This window comes from Octopus sinensis, linkage group LG6, assembly GCF_006345805.1.
Source record: "Octopus sinensis linkage group LG6, ASM634580v1, whole genome shotgun sequence".
Taxonomy (NCBI): domain Eukaryota; kingdom Metazoa; phylum Mollusca; class Cephalopoda; order Octopoda; family Octopodidae; genus Octopus; species Octopus sinensis.
Window position 1 is genome coordinate 74993527 of NC_043002.1, and position 26288 is coordinate 75019814.

The 26288-nt window shown below is 34.7% G+C and overlaps 1 protein-coding gene across 3 annotated transcripts in view; it reads left to right on the plus strand.

Moving 5' to 3' along the window:
- The window catches only part of LOC115213434 (protein SMG5-like), a 495266-nt gene that overhangs the window by 351181 nt on the left and 117797 nt on the right, over positions 1-26288 (plus strand). For 2 of the 3 annotated variants that reach the window (XM_036504028.1, XM_036504027.1), the window contains exon 21: positions 4319-4379. The exons of the other annotated variant lie outside the window; for it this stretch is intronic. In XM_036504028.1, the coding sequence (XP_036359921.1) occupies positions 4319-4360 (42 nt within the window). In that variant the 3' untranslated portion in view covers positions 4361-4379. Of the gene's footprint in view, positions 1-4318; positions 4380-26288 lie in introns of those variants that run through there. 3 annotated transcript variants of the gene reach the window in all.

Sequence of the window (26288 nt, forward strand, 5' to 3'; positions counted from 1 at the left end):
ATTTATAGAAAGTATTGAAGCTTGTGTTTAAGCATGTCTGTCTTTATGTGTGCGTGTGTGGATATATGTGTATGTATGTGTATATGTGAGAGAGAGAGAGAGTATAGAGAAGAGAGGGGGTATATGTGTGTGTGGTATTAGTGTGTATGCACATCTGATATTTGTGTTTGTATTTTTATTCAGAACTTCTTTTTCTCTGTGGTTTTTCAAGGAGATGCTGGTGAGATGGGAAGGGGTAAGGTAGGGAGAAGTTTTCCTTTGTTTTAAGGGTCACAGTTTAATATGTCAGTTATTGATTGGATTTTTGAAGTGTATCTGAAATCCTTAAGCTGGATTACCAATATAGGGCATGTATAAAATCTAAGAAGTTAAATTCAGTTGTTTAAAAGCAACCATTTCTTTCTCTTTCCTGTGTTGGGGAGGGTGTCTGTATGTTGGGGAGGGTGTCCCAAATTTCTAATGATTATATTATTTTCTATTTTCCTTTATTTTGTACATATCATCATCATCATCATTTTACTATTATTATCTGTGTGAATATGTTATTTAGAATTTTTGTTGGTGTTGTACTCAATAATAACACTTCTGTATGTAAAGAAAGACAGTTAGACCAGGTGAGGAGAGGAGAGGTAGTTGGCAGTGTTGATTGTTATGAGTTGAATGTGATTACAGATCAGGAAGAGGGAGTGGTTGCTATCTAAGGGGCCCTCTTAGTCAAGCTATGTAAGCTGATTATATTTAAGCATACAGGAGTCAGGTGGCAGTGGTGGGAGAGGAAGGATTAGGACTGATGTTTGGGGTTGGGAATAAATGAGAGAACAACACAAAAAGAAAAGGGGGCATGAAACAAACTGTAAAATTAAGGTTGTCTAATTTTGTTATGTCAACTTGTCTGAACATAAGACTCCACAAGTCTTATGGAGCTGTCAGTCATTCGTTTCCAACTTCTGTCACCACCTCCTTAGGTAGTGTTAGTAAATTTTACTAGAACAGGTTAGGTGTTGTTACACCTTGTGCTCACTTCAAGCTATTTCTCGATCCTTTATTTAATCCTTTGTCATCTCTACCTCCACCTTTCTTCTCTTCACTGCTGCTCACTCACTTCTCCAATCAATATAGTTTTTTTCTTTCTTTTTCTCTTCATCTTTTATCTTAGACTTGTTTCAGTCATTAGGCTGTGGCATTGCTGGGCTACTTCTTTGAAGCGTTTTAGTCATACAAATCGACCCATTACTTATTGTCAGAGTCTGGTACTTATTCTATTGGTTTCTTTTTGCTAAACTGCTAAGTCATGAAGACATGAACAAACCAACACCTGTTGTCAAGTGGAGGTGAATAAACACAAACACACTGTCACACATGAGTGTGCATACACACACATGCCACAGACTTCCTTCCACTCTGTTTCTGTCTACCAAATATACTTACAAAGTATGGTCAGCCTAGAGCTATAGCAGACACTTGCTCATATGCTATACAGTAGGACTGAACCCATAACCATGTATTTGCAAAGTGAGCTTTTTAACCACACAGCCATGCCTGCTCCTATATTGTTGACTCCTTTTTTTCTTTTCTTTTCAAAAATTTCCTTGATTCATAGTGTCTCATTTACTGTGTATTTAAATTTTCATTGATTTTTTTTTCTTATTCTACCCCCATTTGTTGTTGTTGTTATTGTTATAATGGTGGCAAGCTTGCAGAATCATTAACACGCCAGGCAAAATGCTTAATGATATTCCTTCTGTCTTGATGTACTGAGGTCAAATTCCACCATAGTCGACTTTGCCTTTCATCCTTTTGGGAGCGATAAATTAAGTACCAGTCAAGTTCTGGGGTTGATGTGATCACCCACCCCCTCCCCTCTAATTCCAAGCCTTGTGCCTATAGTAGAAAGGATTATTATTATTATTAAGGCGGCAAGCTGGCAGAACTGTCAGCACACTGGGCGAAATGCTTAGCGGTATTTTGTCTGTCGTTGCATTCTGAGTTCAAGTTCTGTGATGGTTGACTTTGTTTTTCACCCTTTCAAGGTCGATAAATTAAGTACCAGTGAAACATTGAAGTTGATATATTCGACTGATCCCCTCCCTAGAAAATTGTTGCCCTTATGACAAAATTTGAAACCATTATTATTATTATTATTATTATTATTATTATTATTATCAATCTTTAGTTTTTGGATAGCATAATTCTCCACCATAAAAAAAAGGGTGTCACTGAGTTTTAATTTTCTTTTCTTTTGATGAAGTAAAAAAATTCTCCAGACTTTATAATATTTCCTCATTCTCATTATACCTACTTTAAGACTATATTTATTTGTGTGTGTGTGGGGGGGGGGGGGGCACAGCTAGTTGAGTTGGAAAGCATGTAATTAAAATGAAAAGAAAAAATATGATGATTTTAGCATCTGGAAATTTAATAGCCTGGAGTGGGTGAGAATTAATGGTGGATAAGAAAGGTGTATATTGTAAATGGCTTTTTAGTGTAGGTTCTAGCAACATTTAAATCAGATAGAGCACATTTTGAAATGATTATTGATGCTCAAGTGATTTCAAGACCCCCCGCCCCCACCATCATTCTTATATTATTATATTGAAGTTTTGAACAGTGAAGAATTCTTTAGTTGTTGGTTTGTTTTATTTATATATATATATATAATATATATATATATGATGTGTGTACACATGCACGCACATCTTTTAGCGCTCAGTTGGTTATGACAATTAAGGTTCACTTGATCTGATCAACAGAATATCCTGCTCATGAAATTAACATGTACACTGGGGCAGAGTTTTCTATGGTCAGATGCCCTTTCTGGTACCAAACTTCATCTGTTTCCAAGTGAGGCAATGATTTGCCAATTTATCAAAGTACAAATAAAACCCAGACATAGTTATACAGAGAACTGGACACAAATTACACTATTTGAATTATTGTTTGCTTACAAAGATCTTTCAACATGCTAAGACTTTGATGGAAGAATAACTATTCAATATGGTTGAAGTAGCCTGCAATATTTATATCTGACTGAGTTGCGTCTCTTTATCTTAATCTCCATTTTTTATATAAATAAACACCAGACAAAGTACTGGGGTTGATATGAATAATTAAACCCTTGAAAGCAGTGCCCTAGCATGGCCACAGTCCACTAACTGCAATCAGTACTTGAATTGTGTGCATGTGCGTAATATATTTGGCTGTGTGGTTAAGAGATTTGCTTCCTAACCATATGGTCTTGTGCTCAGTCCTGTGCTGCACCACGGGCAAGTGTCTTCTAGGCTGACTAGGCTGGAAACTGAAAGAAACCTGTCGTGTGTGTGTATGTATACATACATACACCCTTGACTAAACATCATATGGTGGTTGTAAAATGAGCATCAGCATTATACAAGTGATACTGTTAATTTCCTGTCTTCTGTAAAATAAAAACATTTCTAATTTTGGGAAAATGTTATGTTACTTGGAAACAAGTGAAGGTTGATGACCGGCAGGGCATCTTGCTGTAGAAAATCTGCCTCAGAAAACCCTGCTTGACCTATGCAAGCATGGGAAAGTGGATGTAAGGATGATGATGATGATGTGTGTGGAGAGAGAGAGAGAGAAAGCAATAAACGAGAACCCTAAAGACTCTCGGAGAATATAAGGATTAAAGTGTGATGAAATGCTGTACTTGTGCATTAAAGCATGAGATATGAACCAGTGTATAAAAATCTTTACATTGTTGTTGTAGTTGTTGTTAATTTTCTGCACACCAAATTGATATCATTGGCATCAGTGGAAATAAATAAATTGGTTGCACATGTATTTCTTTCAGTCAACTTTTGTGTTAAGATCAGATTACAAGCCGCTTCCTACAAACATTTATAAAGTCTCTTGTTACTATTTCCTGCCTGGAATCTTCACTAATTCATCATTGTCCATTTGTTGTCTGTGCACTGACCAGAATTGACATAAAACCTGTCATTAGTAACTTGAAATCTTGGTGAATAGCTAGTTCCAAGTCTGGCAAGCACAACAAACATTACAAATGGTTGCTTGCACACATCCACGGTTCCTAACATCCACCCTACCACACCAAATAAATCTCAGCCCAGAGTTTGGTTGTCTTTGACATTTCTCATCAATTTCTGTGCCTTTCCTTATTTGTGCGTGTTTATTAATACATGCATCTCAGCAGAATTTTCTGTATATAACTTGTGGGTGACAGAGAAAAATTACCTAAAGAGTTTTGTTGTCTGAAAATTATAACTTCTAAAGTTATCTTGTTTTAAGCTATTTCTCATAAAACTGTATTTTATTTGTTTTCTTTTCTTTACAGGTAAGTCTTTTTTACACACTCTGTTGTGATAATGCAATTTAAAAAAAAAAACTGAAAGAGGAAAAAGAGATGAGTTACTTTGCAATTAAGGTAAATAGTCTTTTTTATACATAATTTTTCTTCTTTTTCTTTCATGTTAATGAACAGGTTATAGCCAAAACAAAACACTTATGAAAGATTACTCCCCCACCCCTCTCTCTCTCTCTATATATATATATATCAGACTCACACATATCATGCTGTTTACTCATGATTTGTTGGCAACATATAATGCTCTTTTAATGTTTTAGTTAATATCTACAATGTGCTTCATTAATTTTAGAACAAGGATTGAAAAAAAAAATGTCTATCTTATTCTAACTTTAATGTTTATGGTAGCTCATACATATACAAGGTATTGAAATGAGTGGCAAAGCGATGGAATTAAATGTTGTACAGTATTTAGTTTTATCTCTGTGTATCTTTATGTTCTTAGCCTGAGACCCACTGGGGATATCATTGCCTTTCATCTCTCCAGAGTGGAAGGAGAATAAATACCATATGTACTGGAGCCAGTTCAATGAAGTATACTTCTCCTTTATAAATATGGCCCTCTGCCACTATAAGAAAATGTTATTATCGCAGCTAGCATCTTAACATATCTTTATCATGTCACACAGTGACACGAGTGCATACCAATACATGTGCACACATGCATACAGGAACTATAGAGGTACATGCACAAATTTAAGTGAAACTGAATTGGGAAGTTATTGACTTCCTGACTTGTCTGATAAAATCAATTCTGCATGTATATTTCAGATTTGGTTGCATATATGTATATCTGCATTTATGTGTATGTTTGTGTTTGTATACACACACACGTTTGTGCATATGTGTAACATTTCACATATATATGTGTTTGTTTATGTACTCTGTATGTTAATGAAAGAATAGGGTAAAAAAACTAATGAAGATGTTGAAGATAATTCCATCCTTAAATTTACAATCCAGTATAATTAACTTGGGAATAAATTCATACCACAGCAACCCAGCATTTTTAGATATAAGTGTGGGAATAAGGCACAACACACATTTAACAAATCAGTACATACACACACATACACATGTGTGCATGCAAATGAATAACTGTACATGCATGGAAATAGTAAATGATGCAAAAATTGCAGTTCTCTTCTTGTAAGGCAGATTTAAAACCTCCCATCAGAATTTGTAACTATAATATAGAAGTTCATATCTAAATATTGTAAATTTAGTCCAGCTCTTTTCCTATCCCTTATAACTACACTAAAACAATGCCTTACCTTGATTACCCATAAAAAGGTGGTGAGAGACATTTTCAGTACTGGCTGTGCAAGTCTTGAGAACTGTTAGTTTGTTGTCTCTGAGCTGTGTCCTTGTAGAATTAATTGCTACTTAATGGTTTGTATTGGTGCAAGATAATTGATTTTAGAAAAAGACCTGAAGTGAGAAGAACCAAAGATTAAGTGACACTAGAATTTTTGTCTTGCTAGTAGTATACTTTGTCAGAATTAATAACCACTTCTGCAACTCTTATTATTATTATTTTTTTTTGTTCATTTCCGCCTCCTTCCTCTTTCGTTGACACACATTTACTTGCTCGATCTTGTCACTTATATATCTTTATGTACTAAAGTAATTTAAACACAAACATTTAATTGTAAATTATATTACTTTTGTTAGAAAAATCAATAAAGGTGATTTTGAAGTAAATATTATTTCTAATTTATTCTATTTCTTTTAAACAATTGATGGGGTTTTGTATTTTTTGTTTTTCTATCCTTAATAGTATATATATATGTATATATATTGACACAACACCTTCTTACTGTAGTAGTGTAATTGTGCTTCCTTTCCTGATTGTATTATTCCACCATTCATTCCTATGGTTTCACTTATGCTCTGCAACTATTGAAATCAGCAGACACCAATTAATCCCCTCCCCACTCCCACACATTCTGTGTGGGCAAGAAATGCAAGGAAACAAAGACCTGTTTCAATTTCAAGAATTTTGCTTCCTTCCATTCGGCAATGTATTCTAATGAATACACACACACACACACACACTGGCTTTTTAAGACATTGTTTCTTTTAAAAGTGCATTCCCCCCTCCTCACTATTAAAAAATTGTGGGGTTTTTTTTTTTTTTGTATTTTCTTGATTTCATTATTATTGCCAATAATAATGAAATAAAAGAAAATATATATGTTGCCATCTAAGCAGTTTTCTTATAGTTGTTTCCTAACCACATGGTTTTGGGCTCAGTTCCACTGCATGGCACCTTGGGCAAGTATCTTCTACTCTAGCCTCACCCAACCAAAGCCTTGTGAGTGAATTTGGTAGATGGAAATAGAAAGGATCTTGGCACGTGCATGTGTGTGCTACTGTCTCTTTACTGTGACATTGTGTGACAGTAAGCAAGTGTCACCATCATGCAAGAAATATCCTTTATGTGAAATCTTCTGAGAGATATCTGGCCATGGGGAAATGTTACCTTATTTGGAAAAGGTGAGGGTTTGTGTCAAGAATGACATTTAGCTATAGAAAATCCACCTCGGCAAAATTTGTCTGACCCATGTGTGCATACAAAAGTGGTCATTTAAAACAATGTGTGTGTGTGTGTGTGTAAAAAGAGCTTATACTAAAATATGATGTATTATGTTTTGGTTTTTGTTGGCATTGTGTTCTGTTAAATATGGCAATTTATTTTTCCTGCAGATACATAAATTGCATATAGATGAATTGTAGTGCTGAAGACACCTATGGGATATTTTGTTTCTCTCTTTATTCATGTGTCATGCCTTTAGGTGTCAGCGATCATGTACCTCCCTGTTAAAGATTCATGATATTTTTTTTAAGCAAAGACATAGCAGTTGTTTCCCCATTGCCTTCTTCTGGTTTATTTACAGTTTACTCTTGTAGTCTCCTTCTCTCCTGAGCTTACCCTTGAGACACAAAGCCTATTTAACCCCTCCTTCATATGGCATCACGTGTGTCCACACACTGGTGAGCCTGTGTCACACATATCTAAAGTCCTGTATGTCTTATCCACAGTCATCATTTGCTATTTGAAAGAAAGAGGTGTGTGTGAGGTGTGGATTGTATAATGTAAGCTGAGAATATACAGTATCAGGGGGGAAAAAAATTCAATTAAATAACTGGATAGTCACAGCTGGAAGGCCTTTGATTATGGGTCTGCTGAATCAAGGTTGACCTGTAATTAAACAAGTCGTTTATAAGATATCTGATGGCTTTATTCTGCGAGTATATTTATATTCTTGTCTCAACTGGTTTGAGCACTTCTGTTATTAAAGTATTACTTAGGTGTTAGCCTAAATTCCTAACTAGTAACAAAATCCTTATGTAGTAAATAGTTCCTTGTAAGGATTTATATAGACACATGGACTTAATCTATTGAAATAGTTAATATTAACAAGATTTTCCCTAATCCTGTGTAGTTTCTTCAAGAAAAGCTCTGAGCACTTCCAGTTTATAATAGAGATAGAAGCAGAGGCTAAGATCATTTATTGGTTTCTCACTTTCAAGTTATTGTAGGGTATACACAGCAGATAATTCACATGTTATTAAAGCTGTGAATGTATGATCATTCAAGTGGGGAAATGTAGTTGTTGTTCTTGTTGTTATTTAGCTGTAAGTCAACTCTGATTGAATAAATGTTGGATCAAAATGTTACAGTCATGAATTTAACTATCTTTTTTCCCCTCCCCTCCTTAATTGTGTCTCGCAACATATCAAATGTGCTGTTTTCATCTTTTAAAATGTGTTTTAATGGAGATATGACTGCTATTTCAAGTAGATTGACCAGCCAAACAGAGGTATTCTGTGATCACTGCTAAGTCTGTTGGTTAGGTAGTTCTGATTGTCATTTCAGGAACTACACTGCTCCTGTTGTGGCTTCTTATTTTTATTAATATAGATTTTGAGATGATTCATGTTTGTTTCCTGTGTGATTAGAGTTAGATGTTTCACTAGTGTAGTGTAGCATTACTTTGGGTGTAGTATTCTTCATAACTAGGTACTCTTTCTCACCTGTAAAGTATGAACAAAATTTTATTTAAGTACATAGAGTAATCTTCTACCAGCCTCTAGAATTGTTATCTTAATGACACTTGAAAAGTGCTATGTTTTATAATGAGGTCAATCTAGTTTATTTATATTAATGTAAATTAAACATTTTATTTAAAATTTAATAGGTGAGAAAGATTAATTGCTGTTGATTCACAAACAAAATATGTGTTTAGAGCCTGGATTATTAGAAAAGTAAAATGAGTGTCTGATTCCTCTCCCCACCCTCTATGACTTAGTTTGAGGATGAGGGGAGTGGCCATGTCCTTTTGGTGCATCTCCAAAAGTGATAGTGATAGTAGTAGGGTAGAAAACATCACTGATAAGCTATCCTAAAACCAAACCCAAATTCTTGAAAGAGTATGTATTCTGCTGAAAGCCAGATAGTGTTAAACTGGGCAGAAGATTAAAGTCTATTGCTGAAGAACATTTATACCCCTTTTGGGCAGTAGTGTATGGTGGTGGTTGCTTTGGGTGTGCTGCCGCACCCAGTGTAACCAAATTTCAAGCAGGAGTATAACAAAAGTTTTCCTTTAAGATTTGTGATTAAAGTAATAAGTAAGGTTAATGTTTGTAATGAATTTACCATTTTCGATGGGTGTGCAGTACACACCTAGCCCACCCAGAATATACGCCCTTCTTCTGGGAGGTTTCTATAGAGTTTCTCTGTTCCTAATTTTGCACAAAATGCTTTTGTTCAATCCAAGTTATGGATTACATTTTTACAAGTTATTACACAATGGGAGTAAATTTGGAATCATATGATTGTGAAACAAACTCCTTAAACATAAGGACATGCCTGCTCCCATCAAATGGGAGGGTGAAAGTACTTGAAGTGCATTTGGGCCACTTGAGTGGCCTCTTGATACATTAAACACTTTTGATAAGTTATAGTGGTTTTTACTTCTGAAGGAAGTGTTCCCAAAACTATCTGAAGAATTTGAGCAAGACATTGTATCTATTCTTGAAACTTTTGACATTTGAAACCTTCTGTTGCAGAAATTTTATGCTGGTAAATTACAATTAAATCATTTGGAATTAATTAAGAATTGCATTGAACATAGAAGGAGAATTTCTATTTACTAATTGAGGGTTTTTATGATTACGGTTAATCTTTTGAGTAGATGATTGCAGTACTGAATGTGTTGCTGTTAGATTGAACATTTCTGGTATTGATCAGCTTGAGTGAAATGGAGTGGAAACACTATTAGCTCAAGGAGTTTCTTACACAGTGATGGGAAATACAAGTGGACTGTTTGACCAATCAATGTTATTGACACCATCAATACCTTTCAAAGCATGTATTGTGTCCTTAATCAAGGCTCATTACTCAACTAGTCTCACTGTATTTACTTGTAAAATTACTACTGATTTCACTTACTCTGCTGCTGAATTGTAAGTGATTTCAAGGAGCTATAGTCTTTAAAATAAACCTGCAACATAATATTCTGAAAAATATCTGAACCATTCAAACCACGTTGAATGATTAATGACGATGATTAGAACAAATCTTGCTAAGACTTTTGATTTTTAATTTTGTTTGACTGTTTGTCATTCTCTATCTTACTTTGAATAAATAGTCTGTAATATATATGTATATATATATGTGTGTGTGTGTGTGTGTGTGTGTGTGTGTGTATCTGTATATAGTTCTGTGTGTGTGTATATATCTGTCTGTTTGCCTGTATATAGCTGTGTGTATGTATGTGCATATGTGTCTATATATATATATATATATATTTATATATATATAGCATTTCTGTGTGTGTATATAAAATGTACACATACACACACACATAAATATATAAGTATGCGTAATGAATGTCTCTATTCAACATGATTTAATGATGGATGAAAGGGAAATGTTTCTTATTATCTGTTATCAATATTTGATGAGTCAAAATAATGAAGCATTATTGCCATGTGTCAGTTTAATGAATACAGTTAGTTTAGCTTATTTTGGTGGTTTATACTATATAAATGACCTTAGGAGGTTTGTGCCAGTTTTATTGAAATAGAAGATTGTTGTGCGGAGAAAATGTGTCTCCTTGCTACTACAAGCTTTAGAATACAGTAAATAATATTGTGATCTCATTTATGTCACTTCAACAGTTGCTTGAATGGCTCTTATTTCTCTGAATTGCTGTATTTTTTGCTTTGTTTTTTACAAGTTAGAGGATGAGGAGCAGCATTTATACTCCATCATTCATGCATGCTTACATTTACACATCCAGAAGATCATGCTCAGCTTATGTCTTCTTAGTCTTTTCACAGTCTCCAGGTTCAGTGCCCAAGGTTGACAACTGCACAGATGGGTGAGATTAATGCATGTGAGATTCAGTTTGAACAGCCATAAGTTGGGGGAATATAGTCATACAAAGAGAACTGGAGATTTGGCTTTATTTATTGTAATAGAGTGGATTCTGTTAAAGATATCAAAACACCTGATGATGGTGGTGTCCCTGAACATGTGCAGTCTTTCCTTCCTGCCAGTGCAAAAGGAAGTGTGTTGTTGGTGTTGTGAAACTAATAGTAAACAGTAAAATCCAAGTAGAAGTTCATGGATCTATAAAATTGGCTGGCAGAAGGGATTTAAGTGAAAGGCAGATTGTATGATGTTTGAGTATGAAGTGTAATATTACACAGTAGTGTACAGGGTCATTAAATCTGGAGATTGTGGAAAGGCTGAGAAGAAATAAGCTGAGCATGGCCTCCTGGATGTGTAATTTTAATGTGCCTGAGTGATGGAGTACAAATCTTTTGAGAGAAAAAAATCTGAGTATCAGTTGAATCAGATATGGCATGCAAAAGAGAAGACTGAGCATCTGATGTAGATTTGTGATGCATATTGGGGATGACAGTTGGGTGGCAGTGCCATGCAGTCTAAGTTAAAGGGGTGTGCTGAAGAGAATGCCAAATGCATTTCAGTTTTTGGGGTCTTTTTTAATGATATGAGGTCTGATCAATAAGTATCCGGACTATTGCCATAGTTATAAAACTAAAGTGCACAGTGAAGGTGCATGACACAGATTGACCTCAAACTCCTCTGTGCATATGCATTAAGTTGTAATGTTCTGGCTCACTTCTGCTGTTTACAGCAGTGCTTGGAAGGAAGGTGTATTGCGTGTGGTCAATGCGACAATCACACATACACACCTTCCTTCCAAGCACTGTTGTAAACGGTGGAAGTGAGCTTGAACATTAGAACTTAGTACACATTCACAATAGAGTTCAAGGTCAGTCTGTGTCAAGCGGCTTTACTCTCTGTGCTTTAGTTTTGTTACTATAGCAACAGTCCGGATACTTGTTGATCAGACCTTGTATGCATTCACAGCTAGTCACCTGCTTGCTAACTGCTGCTAGGATGAGTGTTCTTTTTCATTTAATATTTATTGTGTTTTTAACACAGTATGTCCATAAAGGATGTTATCTCAAGATAAATACTGCAGTAACTGGTCTATCAATGGTGTATACACTTAAAGTATGATACAGAGATGGTTATTTAAATTGAATACTACCTCAATTGCATGTAACTGTGTGGCAAGAAGTTTGCTTCCCAAGCATATAGTTCTGGGTTCAATCTCACTTTATGACACCTTGGGTGTGTGTGTATCTTTGTGACTATTTGTCCCCTGCCACTGCTTGACAACAGGTGTTGATGTGTGTACCTCCCTGTAACTTAGTGGTTTGGCAAAAGAGACTGATAGAATAAGCACCTGCTTTGAAAAAAAAAAAAAACGGACTGGGGTTGATTCATTTGACTAAAAATACTTCGAGGTGTTACCCCAGTATGGCCACAATCTAATGACTGAAACAGATAAAAGATATATATATTTGTGTGTGTATATACGTTTATATATTTGTGTGTGTGTGTATATACATATTTATATACTTGCATGTATATGTGTGTATATACATGTAAGCACATGTGTGTATATATGTGTATATATATATATATATATAGGATTGAGGGAATGGCATATCTAGATGAGTTGTATATGTACACTAGTGATATATGAGAGCTTCAATGAAATATGTTTTACCTGACAAACACTGTTTTTTTCCTGTCTATTTTGAAGTACATATAATTTAAACATGTTTTCAAGAGTTTTTCTATTTATTTTTAATTTATCTTTCTATTTATTTCTGCATTTCTGTATTTATTTATTTATTTATTTATTTATTTATTTATTTAGCTATTTATAATTTCACTCTCTACACACCACCGAATGTAGATAGAGATGAAAATTTATTGTTTGTTTGATGTCATTCTTCTATTTTTTTTTCCCTTCTCTCTTTTTGTTTTGCGTTTTAACTCCTTATTTTGTTTGTTGTAATTGTGTTACTTTACTAAATTTAAAATTCTGTAAAAAAAAATAATTTTTTTTAAAGTCTTATAATTTCTTTTCCATTTCCATCTGGTTCTGTTTGTTTTTTCCTTCATATATTTTCCTCCAAGACTATCTCTACTTTATCCATATGCAGCCAAAGAAGCCTCTTTGGCTTTCTGTACTTCTCAGCTTCTTTCGGAATATATTCTTTCTTGCTTTCTTTCATTCATTCATTCATTCATTCATTCTCTTCTGTTATTTGTTAACTGGCTTTTTTGAGAAAGTTTTCCCCTCTTCCTAAATTTTTTATTTATTCCTTCACATTGTTGTGTTTGTTCAGTACACTCTGGGTAACGTCTGTGTTAGCATGCTACTTTGTCTTGTGAAGTTCAGCTCTGTTGTAAGGATTAATAAACCTTAAAGGCTGGTATGCCACTGGCATCAACAATAATCTGTGTGTGCACGTATGTGTGTGTGTGTGTGTGTGTGTGTGTGTGTTTCAGTGTATACGTGCTCAATTGCAGTGGTGTTAATACTTTCAAAGAACAAGAGATAATCTATACACCATGCAGTGCAGTGAAAGGGAAATAGTCAGTGTTGGGTTATCTCCAGCTGGGCAGAGAGTCAGGATGTTAATTTCCACTTGGGTTACTGGCAAGTAGGGGCACTGCTGATGAGAGAAGTACTGCTGAGGTTCCAAGGCTAGGATCTGTTGGGCTATAACAGAGAAAATAAAGATGATGTTGTAAAGACTAATTAAAGAAGCAACAGGGGTAGGTGGAAATTGTTATTCTCATCATCCTGGCAGTGTTTCTCATCTTTTTTTTTTTCCTTCAGATAGTAAATAGAAATTGAGCAGATATGAAGTAAGTAGGGGGTTAAAGAGAAAAATCATTTATGTGGCATGAAAAGGGTGGTGGCGGCGGCGGCAGTGGTAGTGGTAATGGTGGAGATGTTGGCTGAGATGAGAGAGGAAATATAAGTTACTGTCAGGCTTTGCACTGAAACCTGACAAGCTGAGAACTAAGATTTAATTACCATTCCACACATAGAAGCTGTGAAGTTTTTGACATGGGGCAGGAGAAGATAGAGGATTTTCTTTTGAGATTATTTGGGAAAATTACTGTTATAGTGATTAGTATTTCTTTTTCATTATCTTTTTATTAATTTTTTTTCCTTTGTTATATTTTAAAGATTCTGCCTGGATGCTGCTGCTACAACAACTTCTTAATGGTTATTGTTCTTGCAGTCATCCTCATTCGCTCTTCTAGAAACTTCTTCTTTATTCTCCTCCCTTTTTGCCTCTTTGTTTCATTTTTGTCCTTTTTTTTTTTGCATCTTGTTACCGCCATTGCAAAACAAAAAGATAGGAAAAAGAAAAACATAACTAATAAAAAGACTGTCATACTGCATGGTAGAATTGTAACTGTTGCTGTTATTGAGTACATTACTGCCTCTATCACCACCACTGCCACTTCAGTCTCAATGAGAAGACATCCCTCTAGAAGACACCACCCACTCTTGCTGTTGCAGAGGCAATGGGCTGATGAGACATGATGTATTATTAATTCAGACTCCTGGGTTTTCCTCTTATAAGTAAGTGTAGATGAGGAAGTAGATAAGAACTTGAGATGTTGAGACAATTGTCTTGCTCTCATCTTGATAAAGGCAGATCTCCATGAATGCCAACTTTTGTGTTTGGGCTATTGGTAATGTGAGAATCACTTGGTTGTGTTGCCGATGGAGTGACAGCAATATAGTTAAACTTGGGCAAAGGTAATGTGTGTATGTGTGTGTGGAAGATATATTTTCTGTTCTCCTCCTTAACACCCCACTCTCTTCTGTCAGCATCTCTCTCTCTCTCTCTCTCTCTCTCTCTCTCTCTCTCTCTCTGCATATGTATGTGTGTGGGCATGATTGTGTGGTTGATAACTTTGCTTCCCAACCACATGATTTTCTGCTGTAGCCCTGGGCTGAACAAAGTCTTGTGAGTGAATTTAGTGGATGGAAACTGAAAGAAGCCTGTTGTCTTTGTGTGTGTGTGTATGTGTGTGTGTTTATTTAGGCTTGTGCTCCATGAAAGGCTTGAACTATGAACAGTGTTATTGTCATTTTTGAAAATAACAAACCATTGCTCAATATCTGCCTTCAAAAACATGGAATATGAGATCTTTTTTTTGGTCAGTGTCAGAAAGGACATTCTGCTGTAAAAAAAGACAACATCCCAATTATATGCATGTAACCCATGCTCACATAGAAAAACAGATGTTTGAGGGGGTGCTGAAAAGTTGCTGGATATCGCAAAAGGCCTACTTGGAGGCCCAACCTTCTGAGTTCTTTTACAAGGCTTAGAAAAATTGAAGGACTGCTGCAATAAGTGTGTGAATCTGAGAGGGGAATATGGTGAATAAAATCATTATTAACTGATCTTCCTATATTTTCTTTTACCCAAATCCAGGAACTTTTTAACACCCATTTGTAAAAACAAACACACACACGTGCATAAGAAGCTTACTTTGCAATCATGTTATGTTTCACATTCAACTCAGCTGTGCCTTGGATTGACACTTAGCTTCTGTATGAAATTTGATAGCTGGAAATAGTGCAGAAGCCTCTGTGTGTGTGTACCACTTACATAAACTGGTGTTCTGTCCCTCTATATTCCACAACTTAGCATATTGTGAAATAGATACCAATAAAATAAAATACCAAACTGAAATGAGTAATAAGGTTGATGACTAAATCGGTTGAAGTTGTTTCAACATGTCAATAGTTCATTGACTAAAGCCAGTAATATATATATATATATATATATATATATATACACACACATACATACAAACATAGAGGGAGAGACACACACACATACACAGATGTGTGGTTAAGTTGCTTCATAACCGCATGGTTTTTAGTTCAGTCCCACTGCATGTATTTTGGGCAAATGTCTTTTGGTTAGCTTGCGGCTTGTGAGTGGATTTGGTAAGCAGAAACTGAAAGAAACCTGCTGTATATACTTGTGAGTGTCAATGTGTGTCTTTGTGTGCCTCTTTTACTTGACATTGCATGATTGTTTGCAAAAGAATGTTATTCATTACCATTATTCCGGAGAAAAAGGAAAGGCATGTCTGGCCATGGGTAAATAATACCTTGCTTGGAAACAGATAAAGGTTGGCAACAAGAAGGGTATCTGGCCATAATAAAACATCTGCTTCAGTAATTTGTCTGACCCATTTAAGCATGGAAATGTAGATGTTTTGATAATATACACACACATATAAAAGACAAAGTCACAATCAAGTTTGATCTTTCAAAAGAGGATTTGTGTCTTTCTTCTTTGGTGGGATGGATGAGAAGATAAAAGTTTAATCTAATTTGTGAAAGCTCACTTGACTTGTTCTGTTGTCAGTAAATCTCAGTCAGTTATTATCAATCTTCTCAAATATTTCAGCAACCATCATGTTTGGCAGTTTATAATTTTCTCCTGATAATTTCTAGTAATGTAGCTACAATTTATCCAGCAAGCTGTTATTTTGCTTTTGTTAGTTCTCTCGGTGCCGTGAGACAGTCTCTCTAACTAGTTCTGTTTTCTGCCATTATTCTAATTTCATTCCACCTTTGCCATGTGATTTTAGGGTGCCCTACTGCGCTTTTCCCTTCAGACTGTCACTTTAGTGACACCATGCAATTGCTTTCTTGATCTTATCAGAGGACATCTTCGATCCAGTTCCAGCGTCTGTGTCTTATTCTGTCACTGATCCTGTTTTTACCTATTGTCGACACATTTGTATCATTTCAGAGCTATTTTGTTTTTGTCTCTCAAAGCACGACCCATACCAAGTCCCTTAATAGGCAAGTAAAAGCCTGAAGATTATTTCTTGAGGCTCAGTTGTTCTTTGGAAATGCAATATACAATATGCAGCGTCTCAACGTTTCACATATTAACATTTCTAGTGTCTTATGCAACTACAGTTAACCCTTGTAGGGGCAGGATTTGAACTCAGAACACCGAAAGTCGGAACAAATGCTACAAAACATTTCATCCAATGCTCTCTCAGTTCTTTGAGTTTGCTACCTATTCAGTTAAAGCGGTGTTAAAGAGGTATTAATATGTATGCTTGTCTTTTCCTGCTTGTGCACACTAATGCTGTGTGCATTTCACCTCTGTATTATAAATCTCTCACCAAGTAGCAAGAATGTCCAAGTAAATAGTAGCGATGCCATCTACTCTTGAAACATTGATGTCACTCCTCTTTAAAATGGTTTTTAGCTATCTCTTTAACCATTTCATTGTTCTCTCAACTAGGCAAGGACTATGGTCTAAATCAATGTCTTGCAACTAATTTTTACCTATGAACCCACTTTGATTCTTATTTTGCTTGCATTGACTCTTGTGGATATTCGATATTTAAAAAATCCTATTACATTTTAATAATTAACTATTAATCGGAATTGTGCAAAAAGAATTGTTAAAATATTTTGTGTATTATAGAAGTATAACCAGTTTATTGCACAAATTTTAACAACAAAATCTTATGTGGACCCTGGTAACTAACTGGCTGTATAGGAGCCAAGGAAGAAGACCTTTTCAACATCTGAAGACTGCAAACCACTATAAAGCTCAGATCCAAACTCATCATTGGCCTACAGTTTGCTGATGTTTGCTGTTGTAGCTGACACTCAAGAAGCCCTACAAATCACTATTTCAGTAGTTATTACTGCATCACAAAAAAAAAAAGATCACTCCGAGAGTTAACTTCCAGAAAACTGAGATCAGCTGTCAATAATAGCATATTACACAAACCCTCTCTCCTCTCCACTTTCTCAGTACACCAGCAGCAACTAATCACACTCTCCTGCTTCAAATACCTTGGCAGCATCATTTCCAATGACTGCACACTGGACGAGAAGATTCTAAACTGTCTCAGTTTTAGCACAAACATAGGCTGACTAACAAAATCTATTACGTAAAATGATAGGCAGGATGAGGTAGAGAAATGCAGTTGGTTTGTTTCAGAAAAGGGCAGTGGACAGTTTAATAGAGATGCGTGTGTATATATGTTTGAGAGTGAGTATGTGTGTGTGTGTGTGTGTTGTACATATACTCTGAGAGAAAGAGAGGCAAATAAACTTTCATGTGCACAAACATACATGCACAAGCACACACACACACACACACACACACACAAATGTGTGGGTGTATAACTGTATGTGCATTTATGTGTATTTGTGTGTGTATGTGTATATAAGTGTGTGTGTGTGTGTGTATATATGTTTATATATATATATATATATATGTATGTGTATATATATATATATAAACTGTATGTATATGTATGTTTATATGTATATGTGTATATATGTATGTGTATATATATAATGTATGTATATATGTATATTTATGTATGTATATAAATATGTATATATATATATCTATATATATATATATATATATATATATATATTGTGTGCGCGTGTGTATAATGTATAAAATTATTGCCATATCTTTTTTTATTTTATTTCTTCTGCTTTTTGTCTTTATTTGTTGTTTGAGCAGCAATATTTTTTGCAAAATTACTATTGTTAGGAGCAATTATTTAGAGATTCTTTTAAAGTCTGGAACTATAAATGCCATTATTAGGAAATATGCTATTGGAATGAGTCTGTAGGAATAAAACTATATATATATATATATATATATATATATATATATAAAAAAACAAAAAAACAAAGCAGAAAAAAGAATAAAAGGAGTATTTTTGGATTTGAGATGTATTCTGGAATATGGTTTAAAAATCAATATTTTAGCTTAGAAACCCCCTGCAAGCAATGATCTATGTTGCATTGTGATGTTATCTTTATGTAGTAAGTGCATGTGTATATAGAAAAAGTGTGTGCATCTGCATGTGCACGCATGCTCACATATATGCATGTAAATATATAAGCATGTGAGCGTATAATATGAATGTATATATATATATATATATATATATATATATGTTATGCGTGCATGTATACCTCTTGTATTTATCTTTATGAATATATATATATATATATGAGAGAGTGAGAGAGAGTTATATACATCTTATGCAAGTGTGTGTGCATATATATATATATATATATATATATATATAAATATATATGCATACATACACGTGCGTGTATGTATATAATATATAATATCCGCACATATGTATATCTGTATGTTTATATTTGTGTATGTATCTTTGTGTGTGTGTGTGTGTGTGTGTGTCTGTGTATAATTATATGCAGGTGTTTGTGTGTAATTATGACTTCTTTACATGTATATATGTGTGCCTTTTAAAACAAAATGCAATTAGATTTATTTAAAATATAAAAAACAAAAGCAGCAGCAACTGAAGAGTTTGATTTATTTCAATTCCCCTTTTATGTTGTGTGTGTGTGAGATACAACAATCAATTTAATGATTGAAAGAAGTTGCTCACCTAATATTCTGTCGTGACATCAGAGAGGGAGAGAGTGATCATATGGCTGGTAGTTAGCTCAGGAGATAGGTGGTAGGTAAGTAAAAGAATAAGAGAGATAGGTTTATTTTCCATTGACATTCTTCTCCAGTTACTGCATGATAGGAACAGGCAATGGGTGGAGGAATTTGTATTAACATTTTTATTGATATATGAATAACGTCTTAAAGCTTACAAAAAAAAAAAGAAAAAATAAAGAACTGGAGCAAAACATATATAATATATATGTGTGTGTGTGTGTTAATGTCTGTGTAATTTAATGTATATTTGACATGTTAAAAGTTAGTAATTGGTCAGAGAATTTGCAAAAGAAATACATTTTGCAATAGATATTGATTCATTTTACATATTAAGAAGGTTTCCATTTCTACGCTGTAAAACTCATTAGCTCTCGGTTATTTTAGCATCCTGTATCAAGTAATTTCACTCTGCTGCTAACTAAGTGGGTTGGTACAACAGTGAGTCGGTGCTTTATACCTTTTACATGGCTCAGTGCCACTGACAGGATATATGTTTTTGATTCTTCGCTATATGGAATCACCTTATCCAGGAGCCAGTCACAATGAAAGCATTTTTTTCTTCTTTCCTCTTTGTTTTCTTTTTTCGTCTTCCTATAATCCTATTATGTTGTTAAATGGAAACCATGTGTCTAAGTCTTAAGTCTTAGAACTGCATTCCTACAAGACTGATTAATAGCTAGACAACCAAATTGGTGATTCTTCGGTTATTCCCTGCAACAAAGATTTTAGTTGAGATGACTATTAAACTGGTTATTATTATGTGTAAGTATTTGCAGTATGAATTGTGGAAACCTACAGAACAAGTACCAAGCAGTGGTGAACTTTAGGTTAGTTAAAATATGTTTGTTACGCATTTCAACTTCTCCAGGCAAATTCACTGCAGTTACCATTGAGGTGGGGTGGCTCACTTGTGGTTAAAAGGTGCTAATTCACCATGTCTGAGCAGTGTTGCTCTCTTGGATTCTCAGACAACAGAGGGCAACACTAGGCAGGTATGGTAATTCTACATGTTTTACCATAAGGGAATAACAGTAAGCTTGCCTTTTGAAGTTGAAATATGTCGCAAACATATTTTAACTAACCTAGAGTTACTAAAATTTGTAGCCAAGTAGGGTCAGCCTGTGTTGATAATGATAAAATCAGAAACAAAAGCACAAGGGAAGTTTGGTGGTGCTTCTTGAGATAAAATAGGGTGCCAACATTCAGTTATATTTTAATTATTTCAAACAGAGCTGACCACCAAGACAGTTTACCGATCTGAACTTTTTTTTAACCTGTCTCTGTTCACATTTTCATTTCCATTAATTCCTTCTCTCTAGTTGCTTTAATATCTTTATTTTCCATCTTTTACTTGTTTCAATCTTTGGTCTGCAGCCATACTGAGGCACTGGCTTGAGGAGTTTTAGTTCAACAGATAGACCCAGGTATTTTGTTTTATGAGTCCGGTACTTATTCTATCTCTCTCTTTTTTTTTTTTGCTGAACTGCTAAGTTAAATGGATGTAAACAGACCAAAACTGGCTGTCAAATGGTATGGGTGACAGACACAGGTGTAAAGATGCACACACACACCATGTGTATATGTGTATACATATATACACAACAGGCGTCTACACAGTTTCTATCTTCCAAATTCACTTACAAGGTATTAGTTGGTTTGGAGCTATAATAGAAGACACTTGCTCAAGGCACTGTGCAGTGGGACTGAACTCAAAACCATGTGGTTGTAATGCAAGCTTCTTAACCACAAAGCCATATTTGTGTCTATTTGGATCTTATAGATACATTGGAATTTTCATTCACCCACCAAACAGGTTGACTCTGGGAGGATTTCAGGGACAATTTCATCTCAGTTTAAGCTGTTCCACTTGATACATTGATTTCATCCTTATATTCCTGCACCAGTATTGAAACTTCTGGCGGAGTTTTTATTTTGGGACTCTTGTATAGTTTTTGACAATCAATTTGTCTTTTGCAATGATAATTTGGCAGTCATTCTACATCTTTAAATTCAATTTTCATCTTAAATTTTCATTCTATGAGTACACATGTATATAGTGTGTGTGTGTGTGTGTGTGTGTGTGAGAGAGAGGAGAGGGATACACATATGCATACTTGTCCATATGTGCATGTCCCTATTTGTATAGCAGCGAAGCATGTATGTTGAAGGTTCATGGCCTAGTTGTTAGGGTGTTGCACTCACAATCACAAGATTGTGACTTAGATTCCCAGACTAGGTGGTGCATTATGTTCTTGAGCAAAACACTTTATTTCACATTACTTCACACCACTCACCTGTAAATGATGAACCTTATGACAGACTGGTATCTCGTTCAATTGGGAATGTTGTCACCTCTGTTATTGATACACCTTGGAAATCCGGTAACTTTCCCTTCAAGTTCTAGGACTCAAGACAGGAGTTGATGGTGATGTTGTTGCTGCTGCTGATGATGGTGATGTGTGTATAAAGTGGAGCAGGGGATTTTTTTTCTCATTTTACCTTTTTTTCTCTTCCTACTTCCTGTGACCCCTTAGCTGATGGAGTAATTGTAACTTTATCTTGCATTTTATATACAAAAGATGTGTATTATAGTTGGCTTCCATGAGAAAGACATCCGTTGTATTATCATGCCTGTCGATTACTCCTCCCAGCATCCGCAAACAACAAGATTTCTCTTAAAGTTATTAAAACTAAATCTCACACTGCCGATGCTGTTATTACCAATGCTGCTGCTGCTGCTGCTGCTACTACTACTACTACTACTACTACTACTACTACTACTACTACTACTACTACTACTACTACTACTACTACTTTTGTTTTAATTTTGGTTGGAATTGTTTTGACTTGGTAATAGTTTCAATGTCCACCACCAAGCTGTCCTTCTGTAAACAACACTTTAGACTAATGTCTCTAGAAGCAGTTTAGACATGTAATTGTTAATTAATTATCTCTATCATCTTCAGCATACTCATTTGACAACAATTCTTTATTTCTATCATGAATGTATGGCTACCAAATTAGACATCCCACCACCTTTTTTCATCACCACTCCAACCACCACCACCACAACAACAACAACAGTACCATCACCACCACTGCCAGTGATAGCCTTTATCATTTATGTGATTTCAGTCACTCCTAGAAATTAATTATTTGCAAGACTGTTAATAATGATTCCTCTGATAATGCTGTAGGATGTAAGATGGATATGAAAATCTCTCCCTGCTAAGAATGAAGGTGTGGGAGTAGATTTTGAGGAGAGGGTAGAGACAGAGAAAGAGAGGGTATAGAAAGCGAGCGAGCAAGTAATGTTTTTGAGTTAATGGAAGTTGGTGTTAAATTGTGGAGGGAATGAAGCAAGAAATTGATTATGCAAACCATTTCTGTTCGGATAGGCAATTCACCAAATTACTGTCAATAACTAGAAAATGATTGCCAGGCATATAACTCTCTTGATCTCTGCAAATTTACCGTGTATATATATATATATATGTGTATGTGTGTATGTTTCATTATATATCAAATGCTAGTCTTTTTGTATTCTTTTTTTTCTTTTTGCTATTCTATTTTTGTAGTTTAAAGTTAAATAATGTAAATGTTTTTGTGTTTTATTTCTTGTTTGTGTTGGAATTTATTTCCATTTCTTGAAACTTTAAACATTTACAGAACTATTTGCAGTTTAATTGACTTATAATCTTGCTTTCCTAATTGAGCTGTGGCAAAATTTTATGGGGTACTATAGCTATTCTTGTATCAATGAGAATTTAGAAGGAAAAAAAAGATCTAATCCCATATGTAATATGAATAACGGATGTTTTCATCTTATGTGAATAGTGGAGGACTGAAAATAAATTACTTCACTTCCTTTGATAAAACAGTATATTATTGGGCCAATGGGCAGGCATATTTGTTATTCATTTATTCATTTATATTGATGCTTGGATTAAATACTATCATTCACTGTTCTTTTTCTTCTTTTCTCCTTTTATTCATTTATTTTTTCTCATAGAGCTTTTTAGTCTTGAAATGATGATTGAAAATTGCTGTTTTAATTATTTTTGGTTCCTGTATATATAAATGGAATGTATCATCAACAATATTTATTTTTCATTTCAATTATCAAACTGGTTTTATGTCTTCAATTTATCTTTCTCCCATGAATAAGCCTTCTTAGAGAACTGATTTGGTTGTTAAAACTAAATGTTTCTGTGGGCTTAGCTTTATGTATCCATTATTTTTGTTTTTATGAAAGTTTATTTCTTTCTTGACTTATTTTTCCAGCTAAATTGAATTTCTTATGAAATTCCACTTTTAACCCTACTTATCATAATCATTATGGTATGTCAGTGTCATCTCTCTCTCTCTCACACACACACACACACACACACACACAAAGACTCATACTTTAAACTCCCAACACCTGGCACAAAGTTACCTTCCCATCTCAATTACTCCCCCCCCTTAGTTGTGAGGGTTTTCCCCAATTTCCTTTTCTTATTCTTGTCTTGCTAGTTACCTCACTAGTGCTGAGGGCACAAAAAAGAAAAAAAAAAGTGCACCCAGTATACACTGTAAAGTGGTTGACATTAGGAAGGACATCTAGTTGTAGAAACAATGCTAAAGCTGACATTGGAGTTCAATACAGCCTTGCACCTTGCCAGATCCTGTGAAACCATCCAAGCCATGCCAGCATGGATAACGGATGTTAATGATGATGATAGCATGTAACTGTTAGTAAGAATACATAAAGCTTACTGATATGATCTCAACCTTCTAGGTTACACTATGCCTTACTTTTGTCTCATTAGATTAATTTATAAAAGGGCTACTTTCTTGTTCCTAGTTCATCAGTTGTGTATCAGTTACTGTTCTGTATCCTCGGACAAGAAAGTTCATTTTCATCCCAGATGACAAAACAGGATATGATACTTGTGGTTAGAGAAAATTTCAGAATTTGGTTTATTATTTTTAGTTCAGCATTTTAAGATTATAAACACAAAAAAAAAGTTAATAAATGGACTCTCAGACCATAAGACACTTCATAGATAATTCTCTGGGCGAAGTATCACATGCGCGTGCACGCGTATGTGTGTGTGTGATGGATAAATTATTGGAATGTTTGCTGTTGTGATGCTTGTCCAAATTTGATGTGACTCTTTCATATATTTTGGTGCAGAACTAAGTGCCATATCCTCAAGTAACATCAGGTTTAATGTCGACCTGCAGAATAACTTTGAGACTCTAAAATTCTATAGAAAAAGCAATTACAAGGTTACCAAAAGTTATTTCTAAAACTGAGGGCTATGAATATGCACTGTTTGGAGTGTAATTGATGTTTCCATACGAAAAGTTACAAATGCAGTATTGGATCTAAATTTAATCCCTCTGCAGTGGTAAATTTATGTAGAGTAAGTAAATTCTATCCAATACAATTATCTATTTAAGTGTTGTCCAGTTTTATTTTGAACGTTTGGTTTGATTCTGTTCATTTCTACTTTTTTAGTTTACTTACTTGTTCAACTGTGGTGAATAATGAACATAATTTCAAAGATGTGAACTATATTTTTATCATCTTCTTTCAATAATCTGGTGTTGAAAAACTCTTTGTGCAATGTTCAAATACATTTTCAATTTAGTTGTCCTTAGTGGCAACATGTGTGCTTTCAGTATAAACCACTCACTATCAATCTGCTCTACTTGACATTTATTTTTAACCAAAAGCTTGTGAAAGCATTCCCAAACTTAAATAACAACATTGTTTTCGAAAGAACCACAGTTTTCATTTAATAGCTTTGGGGGAAAATTATTGAGAAGTGTAGCAATATTTTCCGAAAATAGGCTAACTTGAAAATACCATTAAAATATTCTTCAACACTTGTGCAAATGTTGCTTACCGTTTGAATCTAATCATCTTCAACTGCAATTGTTATCCTGTTATAAGCTGTTAATTTCACACCATGATAAATCTGCTCTCCTTCACTTTTGGTAGTTTTAAAGTATTGCTATTTTCAAATTAGTTCAACAATATTGTCATTGGTTCATGACGTTTTACATTTAACCTTGGATATTTTCACTGCTGATGCTTGCGGGTATTTAATATCATTTTCATGCATTTATATGAAAAGGAATATAAGTATTTTTCTGGAAATTGGTGTCAGAATATAAAATTAATGATTCTCTTGTACATACATATATACATACGTACGTATGCATGTTTGTATATAGCAATTCCCTGTGGCTATGATCAGCTAGTGGTGAATCCTAGTGAATTTAACAGGGAATGGTTTGTTGCACACCAGCTATAAGTTCAAATCTAGTGGCAGTGTAGGTCAGCATGTTGGAGGACTCTAATTTGAGGTTGAGTACTAGAGATGCTTCTTATGTCCTACTGTAGAAGCTTTTTCTCCACAAAAAGAACTGAACCTGACAATACAGACTAATGATCCACTTCTCAATTGTACAGTGGTGCTTATGGAGGAAATTTGTTCTTAGCCTGCAGTACATATCTTTAACTTAGCAAGCTCATGTGGCTGTGTGTTTAAGAAGTTTGCTTCCAAACCACATGGTTTGGAGTTCAGTCCCACTACTATAACCCTGCATTGACTAAGGACTTTTGAGTAGATTTGGTAAACTGAAATGTGTGTGTGTGTGTGCTGCCTTTTCTTGGCACTGCATGATAACTGTGTGTAATACTGGCATACAGATAGTGCCATTCATTTCCTGTATTCTGAAAAAAACATGCCTGACTATGGGGAAATATTGCCTTGCCTGGGAACAGGTGAGTGTTGATGTAAAAAATCTTCCTTAATAAAAACTGTCTGACCCACACAAACTTGGAAAAGTGAACATTAAAATGATGATGAGGTTGATAGGTTTTGTCTATGGGTACAAGACAGTACCACTTGGGAGGAACAGTCTGCTCTGTCATTTATAGATCTTTTGATAATGACAGTTACGGTTGCTGAATTCAGGTGTAACACTTGCATACAAGTTTCTTTTATTGTTT